The following is a 17,490-nucleotide window of genomic DNA, read 5'->3' as shown; positions in this document are numbered from 1 at the left end:
AGACACATGACCTCTTGTAATAATGGATGGTACGTAGTTACCAAGGCAGATATGCCGAGGAATGCTAGCTGAAAAATTCTACGTAAAAGTTTTGCATTGCACATTTTCATTTATGATTTAACATTTTTATTAGTGTCTTAATAATAAAATATGTATATTTTTTAATAAAAAGATAAAAATAATAAATTACATATTAATTAGATAGAAATATGTAATATAAGATTTACTTATAACATATCTCTTGCTAAATATAGTTTAGAGTGTACAAATTTTTGTGTATTTATGTTGACAAAAAAAAAAATAAAAAGTTATGTCAATAAAATGTTATTTTTTTATATGAACTTCATGTTTATCCAATTTTTTACAAGTGTCTGCAACTCTGCGCAAAATATACAACAAGATTTGCGTATTTTAAAATTGTATTAATATTTTTTTAAACTAATTACTACCCTCATATAACATTTAGAAGAATTAATTAACTTAGGACTTGTTTGTTTTTAAGAAACATCTCATCTCATCTCATCTTATCTCACCTCATCATTACAACTTTTTTAAATCTACACACAAAATAAAATAAACAATTCAACTTTTTAAAATTCTAAAATAAAAATAATATTAAAAAATATATTCTAACAATATTTTATTCAATTTTTTAATTTTAATCTCAACTCATCTCATCTTATCTCTGAAAACAAACGAGCCCTTAAACATCGTAATTTCAACGAACTAAAATGTTTTTTTGGTAAATTAGGTTAAAGATCAGATTAACCGGAGATCTTCGAGGAATTGCGTCAACAAGTACTGAAAAATCATGCATTAGACATACCCGAATCTGAGTCCTAACCCAAAATTAAAAACTTGCTTCCCATTATCTTTACCCGAATCTGAGTCCAGCCCATGATTCCAACCCAGCCCAATTTCTAATCCGTAACCAAGAGACAGGAACCACGGCCCCCACCCTACCCACGGCCGATACTCGATCAGACGCCAAGTTTGCTCGGGTTTTTCCTCTTTTCCCGTTCCTCCTGCCTTATCTCGCAGCTCCCTTGTGCCTCATACCGCTGCTGCTCGCCGTCTCGTTGTCAGTCCAGGTACTTCCTCTCTCTGATATCTCTTTCGGTCTCTCTCTCTCTCTCTCTCTCTCAGAGAGATCTTCATTAGGCTCAAATCAGAGCTATTTTTTGGTTTTTGTTTTGATTTAAAGCTCATATAAGATATTATAAGATTAAGCCTCTGTTACTTTATTCATTCGGCCAGAGGTCCATAGAGACTTTCTATTTCTAGTAATTTTGTTTTCTCAATTTTGGGTTTATTAGTTCGAAATTTTGATTTTGAGTTTTTTCTTTTTTAACATTTGGGGCTTCGGATCCCGGTTGAATTTCGCAGTAAGTGTGTTGATTTTGGGATTCTGAGTGGAATTTTTACGTTTTTTGTGTATATACAATCCGTCGGAAGGAGGATGTTTTCCTGTTATAGTTGCATATCTTGATCTTATTGGTTTTTGGAAATTGGTTTGTGGTTCGGCCAGAGCTAAAAAAAAATTTAATTGAAATGTCAGATCCGACATCCACTCCGTTTTGCGGAGCGGATTTTCGCCCGTCTTGGTGCTCATCTCTCTCAGTCTCACTTCAGCCTGAGAAAATATAGGAATAGACCACAAACTAAAACTCCAGGATGGTGAGATTCGCATGTATATAATTCGGTAGCTTAGAAACAATGGTCGCTCACCTAGTTCACGCAGTCATTGGAATTTTTAAATTTTCTTCGTTGATATGGAAATTAAAATAGCAGAAATGCAGAATTTCAGGTTTTACTTATTTCTTGCTTTCTCAGCAACCAAACATGTGGTATGTTAAAATCTAGATCATCCAACTGTTTAGGATTATTTGAATTTTTGTGCAAACCAGTTGAAAGGATGGATGGTTTTGAAATTCAGTGACCTTTCTGTTTTGAAGCAGTGAATAATCATAAAAAATGCCTTCACAAAAGATAGAAACTGGTCATCAAGATGTGGTGCACGATGTGGCTATGGATTACTATGGTAAGCGTGTCGCCACAGCCTCATCAGACCATTCAATTAAGATTATTGGGGTGAGCAATACGGCCTCTCAACATCTTGCAACCTTAACTGCCCACCAAGGACCTGTTTGGCAGGTGGCCTGGGCTCACCCAAAGTTCGGCCCTTTACTTGCTTCTTGTTCTTATGATGGGTGTGTGATAATCTGGAAGGAGGGTAATCAGAATGAGTGGACCCAAGCCCATGTCTTTAATGACCACAAGTCGTCTGTCAATTCTATTGCTTGGGCTCCTCATGAACTGGGTCTCTGTCTAGCATGTGGTTCTTCTGATGGAAATATATCAGTTTTCACTGCAAGACCAGATGGTGGTTGGGACACCTCAAGGATCGACCAAGCGCACCCGGTTGGTGTAACTTCTGTCTCATGGGCTCCCTCAATGGCACCCGGTGCTCTTGTTGGTTCCAGCTTGCTTGATCCGGTTCAGAAGCTCTGCTCTGGTGGTTGTGACAATACCGTGAAGGTGTGGAAGCTCTATAATGGGAATTGGAAGATGGATTGCTTTCCAGCTCTTCAGATGCATACAGACTGGGTTCGTGATGTTTCCTGGGCACCCAACTTAGGACTTCCAAAATCTACAATTGCTAGTGCCTCACAGGATGGCAGAGTTATTATATGGACTGTGGCCAAGGAGGGGGATCAATGGGAAGGCAAAGTTTTGAATGATTTTAAGACTCCTGTCTGGCGTGTCTCCTGGTCGTTGACAGGTAACATATTGGCTGTGGCTGATGGAAACAACAGTGTGACATTGTGGAAGGAAGCGGTCGATGGGGAGTGGCAGCAGGTAACTACGGTTGAGCCATAAAAACCATATTTTGAAACTCATGCACTTAAAAGTAATGGTTTCCATTCTGATTGTTATTTCATTCACATGTATTACGTCTTAATATTGTATCGTTACATAATCATGTATATTAGGACCCTGCTTGATAGTGTTGATAGGTTTAAACTGGTAGATTTTCTCAGAAGCCTAGACTAGCAAGAACCGAATGTGGCTTATAGTTTTGTTGGAAATTTTCTTTCAATTTGTTGGTTTTTGGTAATGGGGGATTTCTGATGTTGCTTTTGAGATTTTGTTAGTCTTTCATTTTTGTTTTGAATTATTCTACTTGCAAGTCTTGTATGTCAACAAACCACTTGTGGGACGTCACTGGTGTGTCTTGGTTTGTCAAATTATGGCATGCAAATAGAGTTTTTCTTTTGTTTTTGGGTAATCTATATTGATTAGAGCAACTGTCTGCCGAGGTAATGCCCATGTATGTATTTATATGATTCAACATAGAAACAATACCTCCTCTGCCCTTTATCATTTCAGCTAAAAGCGCTTTTGTTGTGAGAGACTACTCTTGGATATTTTAACCCTGTTTACACGCTGACCTATTAATATTGTATATACTGTGTCATTACACTTATTATAAAAGAAGTCAGAATCAAAAACTTTTATTATGCGAATTAATATGACGTGCTTTGTTATATAACTGGTGTGCTTAATAAGCTGGCTTTCAAAAATGCGTCGTGCAATTATATATATATATATATATATATATATATATATATATATTTTTAAAATACAGGCATTTCATCAAACCATGTCTTGAAAAATAGGTCAAACAAAGGGTTAAGAGACCTTCAAAAATCTTTATATATATTGAAAGAGAAGTGTTATATACACAAATAAATTACATAAAAACAAATCCACAAACTGATGTGGTTTCGTGGGATCTGTTAGATCTACTTTACAATAAAAGTAACTCTATAATCTGACATATTATATCAAGTTACATCAATTTGTGGGTTTACTTTTGTATAATCATTTTGTGTCTAAAGTATTTTTCATATTGAAAACCATGTCACAGTCATGGATAAAATACCTAAATTTTTCAATATATATGGAAAAGGATAACCTTTTGTTGTAGCAAATGAAGATTGATGCCGATGGGGATAGAGATTCAGCGATGGAAGCTTAGAGAGTTGAAGAAGCGCCTTAAAACAAGCGAAAGGGTGAAGAAGAAGAAGAATAAGATGGACAAGGAAATTGATTAATTACAGCTATATCCATCAAGAGTTCGAGTAGGAAGATTGTAAGATCAGGAACTGAACATGAAGATTGTAACAGGAAACAGGAAATTCTTGCAGCATTCGTTAGAAAAAAGAAAGGACCTATGTGTCCCCTTTGAGGATAGCAGTGATTCTTTCAAAAACGAAAATATCAGCTTTTTAACAGCAAGCATCTCTTCTAACCAGAAGAACCACTTGGCTGCATTTCAGAAATGTGGTGAGTGCAACAAAAGGGATCATCACTGCACATTTGGATCGAACGCCCAAATGCCCAATTAAAGAGAAACGGGAGTAGACTGACTTATCACTCGAATCTTGTATCGGTTTGATTCTTTCCCTCCAAATTAAGCTTTCCAAATCAAACCAGAAGCTTGAAACTCACAAAAGCATATAAGTTGCACCATGGAAAAGTTAAAACCACTTGTCAAGTAATCCTCCTCTTTTGAAGCCGAATAGGTTCAAGTTATTGAATTGCCATGTAAGCAACTCATCTCCTACCTTTATTCCAACACGCGCACACACCTATAAATACATGTATGTGTATATATATATATATCCAAGTAGTACCGGCTAATCTCAAGTTCCTACTCCAAATCTCTTTCTGCACAGCAGGCAAGTAAAATCATGAGCTCTGAATCAGCTAAGTCCAGCCAGGCTTCATTGGCTGAAGGAGAGAAGCAAAAGCAACTCGACCGTGGTCTCAGGGAGATGGTCTCTGCCATAACTCGTCGGGCTGCTGATCTTCATACATCAGACTCGATCCATCATCACCTGCAGCAGCAGGATGACAATGATCAGGATGATCATCATGGCGTAAGAATCGTCACCCTTGCCGGAACCAACACAGGAGCCACTCTCCGAAGCGAGATGGACGAGAAAGCCAATCCTCCTCATGATGGGCTTTCGCTTGGGGAGCCTGAGACGCTGAGCACCTACGTGAATAGCAACTTCCAGGCCATCAACAACTCAATCATGATGGGTGGCAGCTACGGCACCAACGACCCAGGTGTTCATTTGGACATCTCGGACTACTTCGACAACAAAGGCCATAGCCCAGACAAGCATGGAAAAAAGGGTAAGAAAAAGGATAAGAAAAAGGATAAGAAACAGGATAAGAAAAACCTTGAAAACGATCACCATCCCGTGCATTCTGATTGAGACCTCCTGAATAATAAGAGTACAGAGACAAAGAGGCCAGAAGAGCTAAAGAAGCTTTTATATATGTCCTTGCTATGGTTTCAAATAATAATTTTTCATAATTCAGTTTGTTTTATTCTGATTATGTATCACAAAAAATAGGATATTTATTTGTGGGTTGTTTTTGTATTATTTGGATTGTGAAGCGTATCTCCTACCTTAAGGCTGTATTTGAATGTTAAGCTGGGTTTAGTTTAATTGAATTTTTTTATAAATAATAGTATATGTCCTTGCTATGGTTTCAAATAATAATTTTTCATAATTCAGTTTGTTTTATTCTGATTATGTATCACAAAAAATAGGATATTTATTTGTGGGTTGTTTTTGTATTATTTGGATTGTGAAGCGTATCTCCTACCTTAAGGTTGTATTTGAATGTTAAGCTGGGTTTAGTTTAATTGAATTTTTTATAAATAGTAGTGAGTTGAGTAGTGAATAAAGTTATGTGGAGCCGTTTAAAGTGTGTTTGGATGTTGAGGTGAATTTAGTATTTTTTATGAAAAATTAAAAAAGGTTATGAGTCTCACATATAAAGATATTTTAAATTAAAAAAAGTTGTAGATCTCACATGTAAGAAGGTTTTGAGTTGGGATGAGTTTAGTAATTTGAGAGTTGGATGTTTGGATGTTAGACTCAATTTAAAATTAGACTGAACTCAACTGAGCTCAGCTGAGTTTGGGAACCAAACACAACTAGTATACATAAGAAAAAAAAAAAAAAACAGAACAAATACTGAGAAGCATATATGTTGAAGCAATGTTGAATGATTTCTACCTCATTATTACTTAAATAATATTTATAATATTAGGGTATTCAAATTTCGTGTACTCTTTTTCGAAAAAAAAATTGATAAATTTGGAATTCACATAAAAAAAATCAATTTTTTTTAATAGTGGATCCTATTTTTTTCAAAAAGAGTGCATGAAACTTGCGTACTCCAAAACTGTATCTAGCATTACTTATTCAATTAATCTACAACCAAAACAAGAATCCTGAGTGGTCATGGAGGATGCATTTTTCCGCATGGCCTGACAACAACAACAATATCAATAAACATGTAATTTATTATTTTTTAAAAGTACTCTTCAATGAGGGAATTTTTATAGAGTAACCAATCATTGATAAAATTTACTACTTTTTTAGTTTCTTATAAATAAGTTAAACTCATATCAACATATTCCATACAATCAAACATTTATCTAAACTTATTTACATTCAAACATATCCCAAATAGACCTACAAAATACTACTATTTACAGATCAATTCAAATTATCGGGGATCATTTCAACATTCAAATGCAACCTAAAAATATAGTCTAAGGAGAAACTAATTCGATCATCTAAATTTAATCATCTGCTCAATTCCCACATTTTATAAGCAAACAAACTTTTTTCTAAAAAAATCAACTCCATGCTTTGAATATGACCTCAACAGCTTTGAGTTGCCCGCTAAATAAAAGCAGCAAATAAGGGTAAAACGCCAACATGGTCGGAGTCGGATTTGTGAGATTCCTAATTTTCATGTGTTTTAATTTCCTAGTATTTATTTAATTATGTTATTTGTTATTTTATTTTATTTGTAATATTTTATTTATGTTATTATTTTATTTTTAATTGTTGGATGGGCTTGTGTATAGTTGTGGTAATTTATTTTAGTGGGGCTGTGTGTGTCTGTGTTTTATTAAAGCCCAGCCTTGTGATTTGAAATGAACCCAGCCCATGTTTTGAACCCAACCCATAGGTAATTTTACCCAGCCCGTGTAGTGTTTGGACCAACCCGTGCATCTTGAGCCCAGCCAGTGTAGCCTCTCAACCCAGCCCCTCATTTTACTCAAACGGCGCCGTTTTGGTCAAAAAAAACTTGGGCTTCATCACTTCCACTTTGGCGCCGCACGACTTCTTCTTCCTTCTTCTTTTTCTTCTGGTTTCTTCTATTTCCTTCTTCTCCCTTCTTGTTCCAGCAACTGCCGTGAGCCACCTCCACCTTTCTATGGCAGCTCCGTGTCGCTCAGTTGCGGCTCCGAGTACTCGTTGTTTAGTTGTTGCCCACGCCATGCGGCCCTTTAATCACGCATTTTCACCCGCTGCCACCACCTCCTTCTTGCTTGGGCTACTCAGTGTCGTGCGGCAGTGGATTCCGTGGTACGCTGTCAGCTGCCGTGCCACACGTCTGCGCCTTAGCCTTCCTCTCCTCCACAGCTTGTGTTGCCGTTATTCCCTTTTTCTATCGTGCGACACACAGCTCCTCAAACCGCCATTCTTGGTCTATTTATAGTCCACGGTTTTCCTCAAATAAATCTTCGAAAATCCTCATCTTCTCTCTCTCGCTTAAGCATTTCGTATCTCTTGGTATTTTGAGATTTGTTCTATATTTTTGTTGGTGAATCCGAGAGGTTGTGTTGTGTTTGTAGTGATTTTTCCTTGGCTGTTGGACCATCCCTGTGAGTCACCCGTGTAGTTTAACTTGTAATTTTACCCAAATCCATGAGTTGAGAGCCTTTTTGGCATTGCTCCGCCGTGAGCTCCGCCGTGTGCCGCCGTTGTGCCGCCACCTTGAGCAATGCCTCTTTCGCTTGATCTTCCAGATTTATTTCTCATTTTCGTGTGTATGTAATTTTCCAGTTTTATAATAATATTGTTATAATTAAACTGTTGATTTTGTTGGTCTGTTGGAATTGGGCCTTGGGCCGTTGAAGTGTTGGGTTGTAATTGTAATTGGTTTTGGTTTTGCTGTTGGGCCTTGGGCCAGATTGGAGGACGGGATTACGTGTGTAGTTGTGAAACCGTGTAATTGTAAATGGAGGGTTATTTTATGTAAATGAGTTATTTAATATTTCATCCAATAAACTATTGTAATGCATATTTATCGTCTTTAATAAATTGTGTTGTGATGTCACGTTATCTATTTGGAATTGTGACTGATTATGTGGGTGCGTGTGTATCACGACCCTAAGCCGAGATGACATTATCTCGGTGGAGCTCTTCTGGTTACTTGGGAGCGTAACAGACTGACGTGACGTCCCTGAGTTGTAGCAGGGCGACGACGGGAACGGACGAGATGGTAATGCTCTCGTACCGATTTCATGACCTTTTGGCTGGCGAGATCAGATGATGCTTAGCCATGTACGCATCGGGCGCGGAACTGGGCATTGCTCGTTACGAAGTCTCATGCACAGACGTTACCCATGATGTGACGATGAGAGCCAGGGTGTCCGGATGGTCTATAAGAGAGACCGTGGTGCATGCATAATTTTGTAATAATTATGATTAGGCCAAAATTGAGATTTTAGGCTTGAGTATTAAAATGGTATTTTTGAGAAAAAAAATGTGGTTTCATTTTCTGCAATATTTGTCCGTATGGGGACGCGTGAATATATTAATATGTTTTAAATCTCCTGGATGTTGTTTAGATTAATTACTTGCTGAGATGTCATAATCTCATTGTGGTGTTTTATCATACGGTTCTGTCTATGGTGCCGTAGAGTCTGACACAGAGCCCGAGGGATCAGCTCCGCCAGAGGTCTGAGTTGCTGAGATAATGTTCAGTGTTATGAGATTTGTTTCCCTTATGTTATTTCATGTCTTTAATTTATCTGTCGGATGATTGTATAATCCTTGTAAAATTATTTTTTTGTTTTTGAACAAATTTTGGTACTTAATAAAGAAAGACATTTTCATTTCTCCGTTGCGAATATTATTTTGTACACTTATTGCATATTGTACACACTCTGAGCATTGGTCGTTGGGGTGCGTGATCCGTATGGTCAACATCCCAGTGTCACGAACTCCACAAAAATAATACGTGGGGGTCAAAGGCGCCACAGGATTCCCCTAAATCTGACTCCGACTCCGACTTGTCGGAGTGGAATCGAATTTGGGCTTTGTTTTAGTTTCATAATTAGTCAATTTTAAAAAAAGAATTTCTTGTGGGCTTACAAATTTTAGTTTTTCCAAAGATTAAAAACTAAAACTAAACCATTCACTATTGATTTACTTCTATACTAATATCTAATTTATTTTGATACTAGATTTATATTATAGTGCCTAATTATATGTTATCATATTATAGTATTACATATTCTTTCTAATGTCTAATTACATATTATTCTATTATAGTATTATGTGTTATTAACTTATTATATTATACTTATTTCTACACTATGTCTAACTTATTTATATACTATACTTATATTATAATGTCTAATTACATGTTATGATACTATAATATTATATGTTATTATATGATACTAGTGTCTATTTACATGCTATTATTATATTAACTAATACTAGACATATTAGTTATTTCTATATAAGACTTATACTATAGTGTCTAATTACATATTATTATACTAATATCTAATTTATTTCTAACTTAATTGGATTAACTACACTTTGCCCTTTCAAACTTTCACTCAATTTACAATGTGTTCTCAAAACTAATAATTGCATCAAAGAGAACTCGCTTACTTTTAAAACTTATCAATCACCCATTCCGTCTATCAACAAAGTCAAATGTAATGGAAAGTGCCTCAACGTGCTGTACACGTATATAACATTCGTTGCAAATATGTAACATAACATTCATCTTTGCAGTGAATATTATGCACATTAGAAGTACGTGAAGGCACTTTCCATTACGTTTGATGCTGCTGGAAGACAAAATGGGGGATTGACAAGTTTTGAAAGTAAACGGGTCCACTTTGATGCAATTGTTAGTTTCGGGAGCACATTGTGAATTGAGTGAAAGTTCGAAAGAGTAAAATGTAATTAACCCAACATAATTATATATTAAACTTTCTAGTGTCTAATTACATGTTATTATACTTTGGTAAATTAATATTATGTGTTATTAACTTATTATACTAGGCTTATTTAATATTAGTGTCTAACTTATTTCTATATTTGATTATGTATGATAGCAATACTATGATGTTTAGATATATATATATATATATATATATATATTAAACTATTATTAGTTTATTTATATTATAACATAACTATATTATTTTATAATGATTAGCTTGTACTAGTATATTATTAAATTTAATTATATAAGTTTTAGTTATATAGCTATACTGGTATATATGATAAGTATATAAATAAATATATATTTTTATAACATATGTACAATATCAGAATTGGAGTTGGATTCAGAAGGCAAAGTTAGAGTCAGAATTCGTCCACAACACCTCCAACTTCGATTGAAAAAAAAAAAAATTGACTCCAACTTTGTCAACAGAATTAGAGTCAGAGTAGAGTTGAATTTTGAGATTTTTGCTCAGTTCTAACAGCAACAATAGCTAGTGTTCAAACTTCAAGGCCAAAATCAATTCCACAATTGTAATAAAAGAAAACAATTTAGCTGAATTATATCAAAATAAATTTGTAAATTAACGTGACTTTATGCGATGTATCATATTATAAAGTTATTTTATTCTAAAGTAGATTTAATAAATCACATAAAACCACATCCAGTTTACATGTTTACTTTTGTGAAATCCTTTTATATTTGTAGTATTTCTCTAAAAAAAATTGCGCGTGTTGTTAGCAAGCTGTTGTGATGGAATAGAACACTTGGTCAGGCGTAAATACGAATCTATCTTCACGAAGAAAAATGATATTTACAGTCATAAAGTGTATAAAAGTCGCACACTCATTTTGAAAAAAAGGATAAATATAAGATCCATATAAAAAATTTAATTTTATAATAGTAAATCTTACTATTTTTTAATAAGAATGCGTGGTACTTACACAACCATATCAATTATCTCTCATATTGGATGAAGTCTTTGTAAATATGAATTTTGCGTTTTTTCTTGAATGAGTATTGATTTTTTTTTTTTTTCCTTTTTGTACAGAATTAATCAAATTGTGGTATATAACTTTGTGCCATGGCACTGTCATGGGCCCTTTTTCTGCGTGGTAAATATTGAGATTGGTGGAAATAATAAATTATGATAAAAAATATAAACTCTTTAATTCGTAAATATTATTTTAAAAAATGTGTTGGATATGGTAATACTAAGATAATACATTTTAGAATGGTGAAAACATAAATGATGATATGATATTTATTCCTGCGTTTCATGAGCTGGATATCGAGCTCTATGAAATGCTACTTAAAAAGCCCAGTGAAAGTTGGGCCCTAGGCCCACGACCCGAGACACATCCAAGCCCTTTTAAACCGTAACCTTCTTTTTGTACTAGGGCATCTGCATCTCTGGTGGTGGCGTCGCAGCGGCAGCAGTAGCTGAAGTAGAAGCGTCGGAGATGAAGAGCATACTGTCTTCGGAGACGATGGAGATCCCGGAAGGGGTCAAGATAAAGGTGAAAGCGAAGTTGATAGAGGTGGAGGGCCCGCGCGGCAAGCTGACCCGTAATTTCAAGCACCTTAATTTGGACTTCCAGCTGATCACTGACGACGAAGGCAAGAGGAAGCTCAAAGTCGAGGCATGGTTCGGCTCCAGGAAGACCTCCGCCGCCATTCGGACCGCTCTCAGCCACGTCGATAACCTCATCACCGGCGTCACCAAGGGCTACCGCTACAAGATGCGCTTCGTCTACGCTCACTTCCCCATCAACGCTTCCATCACCAACTCCAACCGTTCCATCGAGATCCGTAACTTCCTTGGCGAGAAGAAGGTTTCTTTCTCTTTCTTCTCTGTTTCCAACTGTTTTGGACTCAATTCGATTGGATAACATAAAATCGAAGTCTTTGTAATAGAGTTGGATGCTACATCCCGATCCTTGTTTTGTGCTTGTTAACGTTAACGAATATATAGGAATATATATGGTTGTGCGGGACTTGCTGTTTTCTTAATGTCGTCAGACTGGAATAAGCGATATCTAAGTTTGATTCACATCCTGGTACATGTTCTCGTGTTTTTGTGTTCATGTCAGGTCAGGAAAGTGGACATGCTTGAAGGTGTCTCAATCCTTCGATCAGAAAAGGTCAAGGATGAACTCATTTTGGACGGGAATGATATCGAACTTGTTTCACGTTCCGCGGCCCTGATAAACCAGGTATTCTCATTCCCTCTTTACTTCTTTGTGTATGTGAGAGACCACCAAAGAGACTGCTTGCAAATAATTAGTGATAAAATAATTATTTATTAAGGGTTTTGTTTGTACATTATAAGGCTTCCCTGCTCTGAGAGAACTTTTTTCCATTGTTGAAAACAGAAATGCCATGTCAAGAACAAAGATATCAGGAAATTCCTTGATGGTATCTATGTCAGTGAGAAAGGCAGAGTAGCTGGGGAAGATTAATTCCCATTTTATTATAAGCAAGCAATGGCTTAATAGCGCTAGTCGTTTTTAATTCTACATATCAAGAAAATGTTGGCTTCCCCAAAAATTCACTCGAATAAGAATTAACCTCCTATATATATATGTACTGATTCTTGTTTCTACTCCATTAATTTTTGCTGCGGTAGGTTTTGGTTGGTAAGAGTTGTGCACTTCAAATATGGAGTTAATATTGCAATGTTTTTGGGACCTTATCAGAATAAATCCTAAATGTGTCTGCAATAGAGCTCATTAGCATGTTGGTATCATGAACGCTATGAACTATTCGATGAGAAGATTTTTTTTTTTTTTTTGTATAGACAACATTCTTGAGGACACGTGTTTGAATAATGAGATGAGATGAGTAATGAGATGAAATGAGAATTCGAAATGGTGTGAGTTAACATGTTTTATTAGATTTTGCGAATATATAAAAAGTTGAATTAAAATGTTATAAAGTTAAAAAATTGTTTGAATATTATTTTTGTTTTGAAATTTGAAAAAGTTGTATTGTTATTGGTGTTTTGTTTGAAAGTTTGGAAAATTTGTATTGAATTTTTATGTTTGGATACTAATTAGGTAATGATTAGATGAAAAAATTGCAGATTTGAAATTGAAAAGCGTTATGTTTGAGTGATGTTTGGAAAGAAAATTATGAGAAGTCTTGATACGAGAATTTGTCCAAACAAGCCCGTAATCCAAACATGTTCTTAGCTACTTGATAATGGCCACAGGGATTATTGAACTTTGAATTTGATGACTTGAAGAAGAAAGTTCAATTTGAGAAAAGAAGAAGGAAAAAAAAAAAAAAAAAAAAAAGAGGTCATTCAATACGTTCCACTGTGAAGTTTCGCCCTGTGCATATACGTATTTCTTCTCTCGTTCACTAAATTTGGTTTGCAGTGGAATGTATTGCTTGAAATTTACAATTTTTTAAGATAAAATCTATTTATAGCCTTATTTTTTACATCAATTATGCTAAAAAAGTATTGATTTTTTTATTTTTTAAAAATTATAATGAGTCTCATTAGAGCATCCTCATTGGATTAGTCAAATCCATCTTCAAAATTTAGTCAATATCACACTTTTTTACATTTGTCTATTCCATTTAAATTCAATCTCCACATTGGATTAGCCATTCACTTTCTATATAATAATAAAATATTATTAAATTAATAAGTTTTTTATTTAATTTATTTGTATCACATTTTATAATTCTACCAATTTAATATTAATAATAATTATATTCTAATTAAATTAATATTAAAAAAATCATATTTTCAAATGTCATTTAATGCTAATAAAAAAAAATTTGAGATTAAACTTATCTAAATTTCTATCCAAATTTCTTATTCACTAACTAAAGTGGAGAAAGAGTTACCGGTGAGAAATATTCCTGCGTTTTGTTACCGTTCCCGCGTGTGTAGTTGGAGTGAGAAATTAGTATTTTAATGTTTGATGAACCAATTGTGGTTGTCTATATTTGGTCAATCACTGTAGCAAAAATCTAAATTATTTTGGAGATAGCCAATCCAATGTAGAGTCTTTTTGATATAAATTATCTAAACTTTAGCTAACCTCCTCATTTAGCCAAGCCAATGAGGATGCTCTTATAAGTGGCGTGTTAACACACTAGTTAATGTGTAGCAAAACTCGTTTGTTATATATTGTCAGTCTATGAATTTTCATGTAATTTACCTTTGAATGCTGAGATTGCCTGAGATCTAAGCTGAATCGGTGATGAACCAATGTCTAATCTTCACGATTCTCTACAGGCTTGCAGCTCTCATGCACGAGCATGAAATGGGGCCTAATTTATAAAGCACCAAACTATTTTTGCAAAATAAATAAAAGAAGCATAGGGACGATTCAGGAACCTGCAAACCATGTTACCATCGTTCCAACATTAATAAATCTCCAAATCTTTTCCAAACCGAGGAAGTCCGTTCTCCACATTTCGGGTGCTAGCAGTCGTTATATTTTGAGGCCAAACGGAACCCACACCTCTTAGGAAGCACTCCTCCATCTACAAGGAATTAGATTGTGCCAAATCCATTTATCCCATCCCACCTTTTGACTGTGAATCCGAGAAAACTACCATGCAGATTTTGTTGAGAAATATCCATTTAGGAGACATAGTCCATAGTGGGACTGGGGATCCCTTCCAGCCTTTAGATTGTTCGCATAACAGTACTTGTCTTGTTAAGTCAATTCCAACCATCTCTTCCAATGTCTGTAGGTTCCAACCCGATTGTGAGCAAACATCAGCTCTCTGTAAATTCGATCGGTTGGTCTTTGAGCTTCACTTTTTTTCCGCAAGGGGGCATAAATGCGAGTACTTTACCTTAAAATCTGATCTCTCTTCAACCCCCCAACCTTTGCACCTAAATGCAGTTCTCTGCGTAAAATCCCCTGTAATCTCTTCATATTCTGCTCGATAATTACCCGAGCTAACAGAAAATTAAGCCTGCACCATGATCTGCCTTTACAAAGCTATAGAAGTAACAGTGATTAATCATCAAGCCTTTTGGGCAATGATATTCATACAATCTGCAAACGCAGGAATGGCCATAATCTCCAAGGCTGCGCTCAACGATGGTATCAGTCCTCTGGTGTTCAACGCTTATAGGCAAGCCATTGCTGCCCTCGTTTTGGCACCCTTTGCTCTTCTATTCGAAAGGTTGTAGTTGCTACTCCTTTCTGCACATAGTCTTTTGTTCTGCCATTTTTGGTCTCTACTTCCAAATAAAGAGTAACATGTTTCACTTCCACGTGCAAATCATAAGTATGATTTTTGTGAGTACATGTTATAGGAGGACCAACAATATGTGGTCATTCGGCCTCTTCTGCAAAATCTTCCTTGCTGCTTTATGTGGGTAAGTAGAAGTTGCTGCACAAACCTCAAATCAGCAACATATATAACTGGATACTATAATGTTTGGTTGCTATTTTCGGCGAACTTGTGTAACTTTTAAGAGCTTTCTAAAGCAATTCTGTTTGGGTGGTTTGGAAAGCCAATTACATAAAACGAAAGAATATCTAGATCCAGAAACACCACAGAAGGAAAAGGAAACGACCTTTAGTAGGCAATTTTCAGACATGCATGAGATGCAGGCCAAGATCATGACTGTGGTTTGGAAGCTGGTTTATATTTGTAGGAAATTTGTTTACATCTTGATCGAATTATTTATCTATTTTTTTGTTTCTTTTTTTTTTTGGTTCCGAAACCTTTTTTCCGGATGGACGATGACCAAACTCCAGACCGACGGTTAGCCTGGATCTATACTATCTTGCCCTCCAACATTCCTCCGCCACAAGTGCAACTGCGATTCTGAACACCATTCCAGTAGTCACATTTCTCCTGTCTGTCCTGCTGAGGTGAGCCAGAAATCTTGCGTTATATAATTACAGAACTGGAGCATTCATGAAACAATAATAACAATATTACGTACTGGTTGGTGATCAATGAATTAAAAGTTCCAGTTTGCTGCTATGCTTTACTTGCTGCGACTGCTTTTCTGCAGAAGCCAATCAATTTGGTTGATAATTATGCAGCATCCTCCTATTATAATAAGAACTGGATTAATGGTTTATGTAAAGTTTGTATCTGATTCTTTCCAACATTCACCTGAAAAAAAATGAAAATACAAAATGGTAGGATAGAGACTGTAGGTTGGGGCACATTTCATGGGATATTAAAGATCGTCGGGATATTCATTGCCATTGGAGGAGCCATGCTGCTTAGCTTCTTGGGTCTTATAGGAAGCAGCACAGCAACATCCTCTCATCATGTTGGGAATAATAAGAATAGGTTTCTCGGCCCTGTTCTTATGTTTCTTTGTTCCGTTGCTTGGTCATTATGGCTCATCGTCCAACCCCATCTTCTAAAACAATATCCTTCCAAGCTACGGCTCTCCACTCTGCAGTGTCTCCTCAGTTCTGTGCAAGCCACTGTGGCAGCAGCCGCGTTTCAGAGAAACTTCGACTCATGGAAGATTGGGGGGGATATTCAACTTGCTTCCCTCGCCTATTGTGTATGTCTCGGCTTAATCCTCTGCTTCATTTTAGCTTTATTACTTAGCCAAATTAATCATCTTTCCTTCTCGTAGTTTTCTTTATTTGTTGGATTAATGGCTAATTTGCAGCTTCTATGTCTAATATATATGAAGGGAGTACTTGGAACTGGGGTTTCATTCGGGCTGCAAGTTTGGTGTATAGAGAAGAAAGGACCCTTTTATGTTGCCATATTTTTTCCACTTGCGTTGGTTCTAACAGCCATCTTCTCCGCTTGTGTATGGGCTGAACGCTTAAGTTGTGTAAGGTTCGTATAACATATTACAGTGATTTTTTCAACACTTTCTACAATTAAGAGAGAAACACTACATGTAGATCTCTAAATGTTGGATCACATGTTATAGATGTTTATCTTGAGATTTTTCGATCACTTGGAAAAATTTGTAGAACAACTTCAATCCTTCAAAAAAGTTGTACCTTTTTTTTTCTTGAATTGTGTTGTCTTTTTGGCTCATATCTTAAAGTTGGTGTGCTTGCTGACAGTATATTGGGTGGCGTTATGATTATTGGAGGTCTTTATTCTGTTCTATGGGCAAGGAGCAAGGAGCTAGGGCAATCAACCATTGCTCATGAAAACCGAAACTCAGGGTGAAAAGAGCCAAAATCATGTTGAAAGTCACTCCACCAATACAACCCCATGATCACAATGCTTTCATCACCTTCAGAATTAGCTTGATCAACGCATATTACTAGCACTCTGGTACTCATGTTAATAATATTATTGGTTTCCATGTTAAGTTGTTCGTAATTCATTTTAAGTACTGCTATTGATTGATGATATGATTCTCTTCTTATA

The 17,490-nt window shown here is 35.8% G+C and overlaps 4 protein-coding genes across 6 annotated transcripts; all 4 read left to right on the top strand.

Annotated features, from left to right (window-relative positions):
* The first annotated feature begins 941 nt into the window (after positions 1 to 941).
* LOC121237320 (protein transport protein SEC13 homolog B-like) lies at positions 942 to 3,118 on the top strand. Of its 2 annotated transcripts, none has more exons than XM_041134011.1 (2): positions 942 to 1,091; positions 1,959 to 3,118. In XM_041134011.1, the coding sequence occupies exon 2, from the start codon at positions 1,975 to 1,977 to the stop codon at positions 2,878 to 2,880; it is 906 nt and encodes a 301-aa protein (XP_040989945.1). In that variant the 5' UTR covers positions 942 to 1,091; positions 1,959 to 1,974; the 3' UTR covers positions 2,881 to 3,118. The 2 variants fall into 2 exon arrangements, with proteins under 2 accessions (XP_040989945.1, XP_040989946.1); XM_041134012.1 differs by having other exon boundaries at positions 946 to 1,091; positions 1,956 to 3,118.
* Positions 3,119 to 4,757: 1,639 nt separating this feature from the next.
* LOC121236661 lies at positions 4,758 to 5,291 on the top strand. Its single transcript, XM_041133097.1, has one exon. It carries the CDS (start codon positions 4,758 to 4,760, stop codon positions 5,289 to 5,291), a length of 534 nt encoding a protein of 177 aa, XP_040989031.1.
* A 6,245-nt stretch (positions 5,292 to 11,536) lies between these two features.
* Positions 11,537 to 12,910, top strand: LOC121237219 (60S ribosomal protein L9-like). 2 transcript variants are annotated; one of them, XM_041133855.1, is made up of 3 exons: positions 11,537 to 11,975; positions 12,234 to 12,356; positions 12,840 to 12,910. In XM_041133855.1, exons 1-3 carry the CDS (start codon positions 11,604 to 11,606, stop codon positions 12,849 to 12,851), a joined length of 507 nt encoding a protein of 168 aa, XP_040989789.1. In that variant the 5' UTR covers positions 11,537 to 11,603; the 3' UTR covers positions 12,852 to 12,910. The 2 variants fall into 2 exon arrangements, with proteins under 2 accessions (XP_040989789.1, XP_040989788.1); XM_041133854.1 differs by lacking the exon at positions 12,840 to 12,910 and adding an exon at positions 12,516 to 12,688.
* Positions 12,604 to 17,490, top strand: LOC121237220 (WAT1-related protein At1g43650-like). The gene is made up of 7 exons (XM_041133856.1): positions 12,604 to 12,619; positions 15,183 to 15,300; positions 15,434 to 15,496; positions 15,882 to 15,998; positions 16,279 to 16,654; positions 16,790 to 16,941; positions 17,178 to 17,490. The coding sequence occupies exons 2-7, from the start codon at positions 15,185 to 15,187 to the stop codon at positions 17,284 to 17,286; spliced, it is 933 nt and encodes a 310-aa protein (XP_040989790.1). The 5' UTR covers positions 12,604 to 12,619; positions 15,183 to 15,184; the 3' UTR covers positions 17,287 to 17,490.

The sequence above is a fragment of the Juglans microcarpa x Juglans regia genome, chromosome 6S (genome assembly GCF_004785595.1).
Source record: "Juglans microcarpa x Juglans regia isolate MS1-56 chromosome 6S, Jm3101_v1.0, whole genome shotgun sequence".
In the NCBI taxonomy this organism is placed as follows: Eukaryota; Viridiplantae; Streptophyta; class Magnoliopsida; order Fagales; family Juglandaceae; genus Juglans; species Juglans microcarpa x Juglans regia.
Note: the sequence above shows the minus strand (reverse complement) of the source record. Positions and strands in the feature narration are given on the sequence as shown.